Source organism: Chondrus crispus, genomic scaffold (assembly GCF_000350225.1).
Source record: "Chondrus crispus Stackhouse genomic scaffold, scaffold_591, whole genome shotgun sequence".
NCBI lineage: Eukaryota > Rhodophyta > Florideophyceae > Gigartinales > Gigartinaceae > Chondrus > Chondrus crispus.
In genome coordinates, this window is record NW_005178584.1 from 9,478 (window position 1) to 17,795 (window position 8,318).

Here is an 8,318-nt window from a genome sequence, read left to right on the forward strand (position 1 = left end):
TTTGGCATTGTCTACTGTACAAACAAAAGCTGGCATATATAAGGTGCCTGCTTTTCACCCAGCAATCCATGGGACGCGCAGAAACGCGTGATTACTTTCACGATTGCGTCCTACCCTTCCTTGAATGTAAGCTGATTTTTGTTGTACTTTTGTTACAAGGAGATCCCAAACATCTCTAAGAGCGAGGGTTGAAATTAGACTATTTGCGAGACGAAAATCTTAAACTTCACTATGCCAAAAACTGATCATACTTCACCTTCATTTTGAAAGGTGGTAAATAAGTCATGGTGTACCTTGATGCACCTACAAGAGTCTAGGAAATAGTTTTGACTCATGCGAGAAAATGGTTTCGGAGAACAGCAAATATTCATCCCTGCGATCGACGAGCATTGTTTTCGAAGATTAAATGTAAACTCGCAAAAAGATCCTGACATGAGAAGGTTTCTGGGTGGCTCCGGGCTTTCTGTCTACTGAAACACGTATTGGAGGCGGAAAGGAGTTTGTCCTAATTTTTGACATACAAATGCAGGGCATGCTGTATGTCCGAAAGTCTGGGAGTCTATCTTGAGACAACAGGAAAGCCATGTCTCGTTTACAGAGGATGTATTGAAGGAAAGGAAAGGATAGAGGGGGGATCACGAACCGTCAGTGAGCCTGTCGAAGAGATTGATATTCTGTTGACGGCCTGTACTCCGTGGAAAGAAGAGCAGCTTTTTCCTGTGACAATGATCAAGTCTCACTCCTTGTGAAGAATTAGAACAAGACTTCAGGTGCTGATGCTGAGCATCCCAATACACGCAGTGATATGATAGTGGCTGTGTATGTCTGAGCATAATTCAAATGGTTAGGAACTGACTCGGTTTTTTGAAGATCCCTTTGCCTTCGCCTTCGCCTCAATTTACAGTCTAACTAAACATTCCCAGTATGAATGCAATTGTTTTCTATTGTGTACAAAGATATTGGGTTTTGAGGTTTCAGCACTGTACTGCACAAAGTTTTCTACGAGGCATAGAGCGAAGGCCTGAGAAATTTCTCCCGTACAGTTCCGTATACACGATGCCCAGTGTGGAGATCAGGAATCGGCTCGAAAGTTGCCGTGAGGACGAAGATAGAGTTGAAAAGGTAGAGGCGTTGTGAGTATTCGGACAAAGGATGCCGCAGTTGATTTCATAACCGTAAGGAGATGCATGTATGATAAGTCATGATGCTGTGGTGGTGGAGCAGAAGGGCATATTGGGAGGATGCAGTCGTGTGGCTTGGACCAGTTTTACCTGCAGTCGGCCAACGTAAAGTCCACCACTCTCGTTTTCTTAAACGCTTGATAGAGTTTAGTCTGTCTCCCAGTTTTTACTGTCTATATACATATGTATATATATATATGTTCACAGCACACTGCGACTTGACTTTAACAGACCGGTGAAAAGGTAAGATACCTGGAGATGCTAAGAAAACAATGAGAATATAACAAGAAACCGGGAAACACGGGATTTCGCTCAGGATAGAAGTGCCAGGGTGTGAGCCTGGGAGGGAGGTACAATGCTGGATCACTCCGACGTGGCCGACGTCAGTATCCTACATCGTGGTTTCTTATTGTGATGAGCCAAGCTATCCTCCAGGTTCGATGGGTGGAAGAAGTTGAAATGGTGGGTACTGTTGGACATGTGTATAGCGACGGCTGTCTTGTTATAGGGTTCGATAGGAGTGGACGGACCTGTGTGGTCAATCCGCGGAAAATTTGTAGAACGGGAGCAGCCCTCTGTCTTTAATAGTGGTAGAAATTCACGTTTTTCGGGGATATGAAGAGAGGTAGCTTAGGAAATGGGCCTTTCTCGAAAGTTCCGCGTTCAATTCACAAGTAAACATGAATAATAGCTTAGGAAATGGGCCTTTCTCGAAAGTTCCGTGTTCAATTCACAAGTAAACATGAATAATGCCTCGTAGATGTCTTGTATGCTGTAGTTACAGGCAGAGATTGAGCATGAGGAGACACCGTCGCCCACTCAATAAAGCATTCGTCGCCCCCGCGTCCCAGGGGGGAGCGGGACAGTTATGAGTTGTAGAACGAAGTATTCAGGGATCCCAACTTGGCATCCTACGTTTTCTTTTCAAAAGGCGGTTTATCATGTTTGTATGCACTTGGGTTCGGCAGTGAAGGAAGCACAGGGAGCTGCGAGCAGATCAAAATGGCAGCACCGGTTGCTGTCACCATCCCAAGCTTTGGCATTGTCCTTTGCTGCAAACATCGAGTTGTGTCGCGGGGGACGGTCTTGTCATGTCCATTTCTCTGCTCTCACCCATTCTGACTGGGAGCCCTCTGGCTGCTGCGCACGTTCTCACATGTCCTGTTTTCTCCCGCCTTCCCACCCTCTCTCGAGCTCTCCAAGTTCTTTCTCACATGTGTTTTCTCTTTGCTAGTGTTTATCTGACCGGAGCTTGTCCTCATCTGAGGCAAGCTGTTTTTTTAAAAAATGGATGAAATGGAACAATTTAAAAGCTACCTTGAATATTATTTTATTAGCGTACTTGTTTTCGGCAATAGCATCACGCAGAACGCCGGGATAGGAGCTTTGAATACGCAGAACGATTAAGAATGTAATGCAGATTTAATCCGACGTTTTTAGTTTTTGAAGTTATTTTACATGCGGTTTTAAGGTGGTTTAAAAAACCAGGCACATCTAAAAACGACCAGGAAGAACATGCAATTCTCGCAAAGTTCTTTCCGATCCCAGGGCAGGAGCCATGTACGGTGGCGGGGGTATGTTTTTCTTTCTTGTCAAGAAAGCCCAAGTCCAGAAAAAAAATAAGTCGAAAAGTGTCCTCATATGACAACAACGGTTCAATAGTAGCGAGAAGGCTGTTTTTTTATATTCTACTGGCCAACCCCTCAGGGATTACCGAGTTTCCTTACATTACAGTATACGGTAGTGTACAGTACGTGGGCATCTAAGGGTGACCCCACCGCCAACAAAATTTCAGTCCTAAAATTCCAACTACTAAAGTTTGGACCGATGGAAGAGATTTTGAACCCCACCGCGCCAGCATTTGTCCTAAAGTTTAGAATTTGGGCAGGATTCTTTTCCAAACCAAAATTATTTGGTCGAGATTTTTGTCCAAAGCGCCGTTTGGGCGAGCTTTGTTCTACAGTAACGGTACAGAAAACATCTGAATTTCATGTGCTTACAGCTCTACCAAAGCTCTTCCAAATGGCTTTTGCGCCAATTGTGAAACAGACGCGTGCAGTAGCTTGCTTCTTTGCGCCAAATTGTAGCCTAATTGGAGTGACCCTGAATATGATAGAAGTATCGTGTTACAGGCGCGGTGGGGTTCATCTCTGAATCACCACCTCCCCCAAAGCGCGGCTTGATTAAAAGATAGTAGATCCAATTACCGGAGGACAACTGTCTGCTTTTTGCGATTTTGGGCAAGGCGCGGTGGGGTCACCCTAAGCCGAGAGAAGTCGGGCAGTACGTGATAGTACCTTCAATAGTGTTCTGCATCACAACATGCAGGAGTAAGCGTTTGTGGTGTGTGTAGTGAAGGGTACCGGTACCCTTGGTAAGTTACCTGCTATCCACTGTGTGCCGTTGGTTGGATACGACATGTCCGACATTTTGTATGGGTGCCGCGCTGCAGTACAAATCCGCACTTCTGCGACGTACTATGAAAACTGGTCCTCTGTAGTACAGAGGACCCACATACAGACTCTGTACATGCTGTACCCGCCTCCTCCTCTGCTCGTGCGAGTGCGAGCACTCCCTATTTGCCAGATCCTGCCCACCGCAGTCCTTCATGTACCCTTACAACATGGGTATAACATCTCCTCGTGCGGTTACAATCGTCCTCACGATCAGCAACGATCATGCCTTTCCCGTCTTTCAATCCTACCTTTATCTCCCGATTCCTTCGTCGTCATTTCGTCCAGCTTCTTCGAGCTTACCCACAGTCCGTTGCCCACGCCCTGATGGCCACGCCTTGATGCCCACCTGTGTATACCTTCCTCCCACTGTGCGTGCTTCCCACTTCTTCTCCAACATCCCATTTCGGACACACGTGTGAGATTGGCTTCCCCCGCTTTCCCGTTATGCGCTTTGACGATGAAGTCGCAAAAGAAATAGCAGCCTGGGCGGACATTGTCTCCATGTTCATCCTCGCCGTATGTTTCGTTATCGCCGGTCTTTCTCCTTGTCGCAAAGTCTGGGGTTGGCCGCCTGCCCGCATCATTTCACAACTCGCAGTCTTTTCCATCGCCGTCATTTGGAGCGTCTTCCGCTTCATCATTGAGGGCATTTTCAAAGAGGCCGGGCCGCGCGAGTTTCTCACCGCTACCATCTTCTACCTCGGCCGCTGGGTCTGGTTGTACTGGCGCATCATGCGTCCCAAGTCCAAGTACGCCCGCGTGTTCAAGGTTGCTCGCGCCTTGCGCAACTTGGACGTCTTGCGCGTCGGCTTCAGCAGTGACCCTACGAAAATCACCAATGGCACTTCTGCGTGGGAAGTCGTCTTGAGAAAGGGAGTAGCGTATAAGAGCTCGGGCAAAGAATACTGGAGAGGAAACGTTGTCAATGAACATTATTGCTCAGAGGTCCAGACCTGGCAGGTACACCTTGTAGAAAGAAAATTACATGCATCTATGTTGGATAGCTTTGGCACTATCGAATATTTGGACGCCAATCAGAAAAGCCTCAACGCTGCCTATCAGGCCTTTTACGAAGTTGCAATAACAGCCGTGGGATATCGTCCGATGAGAGAAAACGAATCCCCAAACGAAACCCCACCCGGTGATGGTTATTTCGTCTTGCCCCAGGCTCCGCAGAGATCGTGGGCTACGACGAGGCCTGAAACGAATCAAGTCCGCAACGGTTCTGCGGAGGTCAATTTTGCTCCCTTCTTTGCTCGCTGGAGCGGCTTGCCTGTTCAATGGATAGCAACCATGGTCGGTGCCGAGGACATGCGACCCATCGGCTGGGTCGCTAGACGTGTTGCAGCAGATGCCATATCTTTCATCAACACTGGAAAACATTTCAGAACTGAAGAACAAGTTAAGGTTATCAATCAGTGTCTGGGGAAGACTCTACAAGCCCATTTTCGTGAAGACTCTCCTGCCGACGTGAAAATCGATGTTTGAGCGCCAGGCCACGGTAGGAAGCCGAAGGGAGCTGATGAAATACTGGTGCGTATTCTGTGAAGGAGGATTGATGAAAAATGACAAAATGTTTCATCAACCAAGCGGCACGCTGAGTCTGCTTCAAGCCATCCGTGCCATTGAGTCTGATGAAGAGTTGAAAACGTGATCCGTCGCTTGTTGCAATCCCACGCACAATGTTCTCTTCTAACCGATTAGGACAGAGGTACACAGAAGAACTATTGGCGTTTCATTGGCGGTTTTGACGCTCACGTCTCAGTAGTACTGTGCGTGGGTTGCCTTTGCTAGCGCTCCGAATTCAGGGCCCAGGACACTTCACCCATGTCTTAATAGTTTGTATGTTACGAACCTGAAAATCAGAGACAAGTCGGATGTGGCTCTCGGCAGAATCCTCGTTGGCTGAGCAAGCGATTCCAGGTTCCCCCTGCCCATCTTCGGATTCCAATCCACATGCAGTACTCACGATGACGTCGCAAGCAATGCTCATTATTTTGATACTGTTTGAGTCTGAAAATTACGCGAGGAGTTGGTAGTAGCGCACTGGAGATTCCTCGTTGGACTTTCATGCGATACCGATTCTGCTGTGCTTCCCTTTGGATGCAAACTGAGTCAGGGACTTTCTACCTGGCACCTATCCAGTCCCGTACATTTGTATAACATAGGTTTTCGAATGTCGGTCAGCAGTGATTGGCTTCTTTATTTACACAGAAACACTATGTAGTTTTGTATACAATCCCTCCTTTTTAGGGCGAAGGACAAGTGCAGTAAAGACAGAGGTCAAATGGCATCATGCCTAACATCTGAAATACAATCGGCGACAGCCTCGCAGCAGTTTTTCTGAATCCGGCTGGCGCTGTCACAGGCGCAAAGGGATAGGTGCGTTTTTCTGCATGCCAGCGAACCCCGGAGTACTGTACCAAGGGTAAAGGGGGGGTGCGCTAATTGTCGAACGCTCGGTAATTGCCGACCATATATTTTAAATACTTTTGACGCTCTTTCGCCCAGCCCGAGTGAGGCGTATGTCTTGAGATGCTATGATCCGTGAGCACGGGTAACATGCAGCGGGTAACAGCTCATACGCCCCATACCAGCGGGCCACTGCCAAAAATTAAAACTGCGCGAATACAGAAATTATTTAAAATTATGAGTTGACATTCAGGAATCTATACATTAGTTTAACACACTATTTAATAACATATTATTTTAACACATTATTTAATAAATTCGCACTCATGAAGAATTGAACTCGCGACCAAAAGAAAAGGGTAGCAGGGGAGTGGTATCGAAGCACACCACCCCTGCTAAAACCCCTTCTCCGTCGAGTGGTACCGAAGCACACCACCCCTGCTAAAACCCCTTCTCCGTCGTCCCGCCTTCGCGTGTGCACCACTCCCGCCCGACCTTTCTGGCGGTAGCAGTAGTAAATTTCCAACCAATTTATACCAGACCATCTCGTGCTACAGTACCGACCCCCCAAAAAATAAATTTGAATAAAAATGCATTCAAAAAATAAATAAATGATATTAGTAGGTACATGAATCCCTAGAATTGTATCTGTAAGCGCACCCCTCATGTACAGTATTGATAAATTTACCCCCCAAAATAAAAGGGCACCCCACCTCGTCAGAAGCCCGCGACGACATAGTTGAGCCCTCCGCCGTTGTCGCCGACCCCCCGCCCGCCCGCGCCAAGCTGCCGTTGATGGTGCAGGCTCCGAGCGTCCCGCCTCCTGCCACCGCCGCCCGAGCCCGCCCATGCAAGAAAAGGTCCCTCCTGCCGTCTTGACAGCTACGCCCGCTCCCGGCCTTACACTTACCGCCGCACCCGTCTCCCCTCATCCGCCGAGATTCGCCTTTGCCCCGGCCTCCCGACGCAGCCAAGTGCAGAGTAGAGTCATCGGCATGCCGCTCTACCGCTCCCTTGCCTCCCCTCCCTTTCCTTCATGGCCTGCGACACCGGTACCCTGACCACCGTCCGCGCGCACTGGCTCCCGCGCCAGCTCATCCTGCTTCCGCCGTTGCCGTACCTCGGGCCCCATCTCACGCTTGGCGGAGCGCCCGCGCTATCCTCCGCCGCGCAAGCGCACTACTGACCCCGTGTTCCTCTCCTTCCCGCACACCCCCTCGCTCTGGTGCACCGTGTGGCTCTCGAGCGGGAACTGCTTGCCCATGAGGGTGTGCTCGCCGGAGTGGTGGAAGTGCCACGCGAGGGCCCAGTTCCAGCTGGCGGGGCCGGGCCGAGCGTTTACTCGGCGCGCACGAGCTTGGGCTGCGGGGCCAGCGGTGAGACGCCGACCGCCGCCGGAAAGTTGAGGGTGGCGGATCTCGCCCGCACCGCACGCGGAGAACTCCTCGTCCACTGACGACAGCGGCCCGTGCCCGTTCGTCCGCGTCGTGTCGTAGCTGTACGGCCCGTCCACAGCCCTCACCATCCCCCTCCGGCACCTCGCCCGTCGACGACGACGCGGCGAGGGAAAATAGGGCCGAGAGCAGCAGCGTGCAGACCTGGAGATTCATCGTGCGGGCGTTGGGCGTGTTCGGGCGAGGGAGTGAGTGAGATAGTGTGGGGGGAGTGCAGGGGGCGGGCGGGGTACAAATATACATGCGGCTGCCGGCGAGGTGTAAGATCCCCTACGCCGCTAGCGGATGCTACGGAGGCAAGACCCCGCCTCATTCTCATCACCGGGAGGCAGGGCTCCCTGGGTGATGAGAATAAGGCGGGGTACTGGGCGGGGCGTGTGTGGCGCAGCGTGTCCGGCGGGGCAGTCTGCCGCGGGCGGGCGGGGGCGCCGTACAGACGTGGCGGCACACGGGGGGCGGCGCGAACGTTAGGAAAAGCGAGAGAGTGAAAGCTAAGGAGGCGCGCCGCCGCATCCCCGCCGAGATCCTCCTCGCCCTCGATTACATCCACATACTGTTCGTTGTGTACCGCGACTTGAAGCTGGAGAACGTCCTGCTTGACCTGGACGGCCACGTCCGCATCGCCGAGCCGACTTGGGCCTCATCAAGCTGCTGAGCAAGCGGAAGCACCCTTCCCAGAAGCCCCAGCCGCCCCCCTCGTCCAACCTCCGCATCACCCCGGCAAACCCCATCAACATGTCCGAGACCTTTTGCGGCACGCGCGAGTACGTCGCCCCAGAGATGCTCAGCGGCTGCGAGTGCGGACAGTTGGTTGA

At 50.9% G+C, this 8,318-nt stretch overlaps 2 protein-coding genes across 2 annotated transcripts; one reads left to right on the forward strand and one right to left on the reverse strand.

Annotated features, from left to right (window-relative positions):
* The first annotated feature begins 4,369 nt into the window (after positions 1 to 4,369).
* On the forward strand, positions 4,370 to 5,125 carry CHC_T00000721001 (hypothetical protein). Its single transcript, XM_005710591.1, has one exon. It carries the CDS (start codon positions 4,370 to 4,372, stop codon positions 5,123 to 5,125), a length of 756 nt encoding a protein of 251 aa, XP_005710648.1.
* A 374-nt stretch (positions 5,126 to 5,499) lies between these two features.
* Positions 5,500 to 5,709, reverse strand: CHC_T00000722001 (hypothetical protein). The gene has a single exon (XM_005710592.1). It carries the CDS (start codon positions 5,707 to 5,709, stop codon positions 5,500 to 5,502), a length of 210 nt encoding a protein of 69 aa, XP_005710649.1.
* Positions 5,710 to 8,318: the final 2,609 nt, after the last annotated feature.

Bases quoted from the DNA above. Each gene is read 5' to 3' on its own strand.
- CHC_T00000721001 (XM_005710591.1), top strand. From the start codon at position 4,370: ATGCGTCCCAAGTCCAAGTACGCCCGCGTGTTCAAGGTTGCTCGCGCC.
- CHC_T00000722001 (XM_005710592.1), bottom strand. From the start codon at position 5,709: ATGAAAGTCCAACGAGGAATCTCCAGTGCGCTACTACCAACTCCTCGC.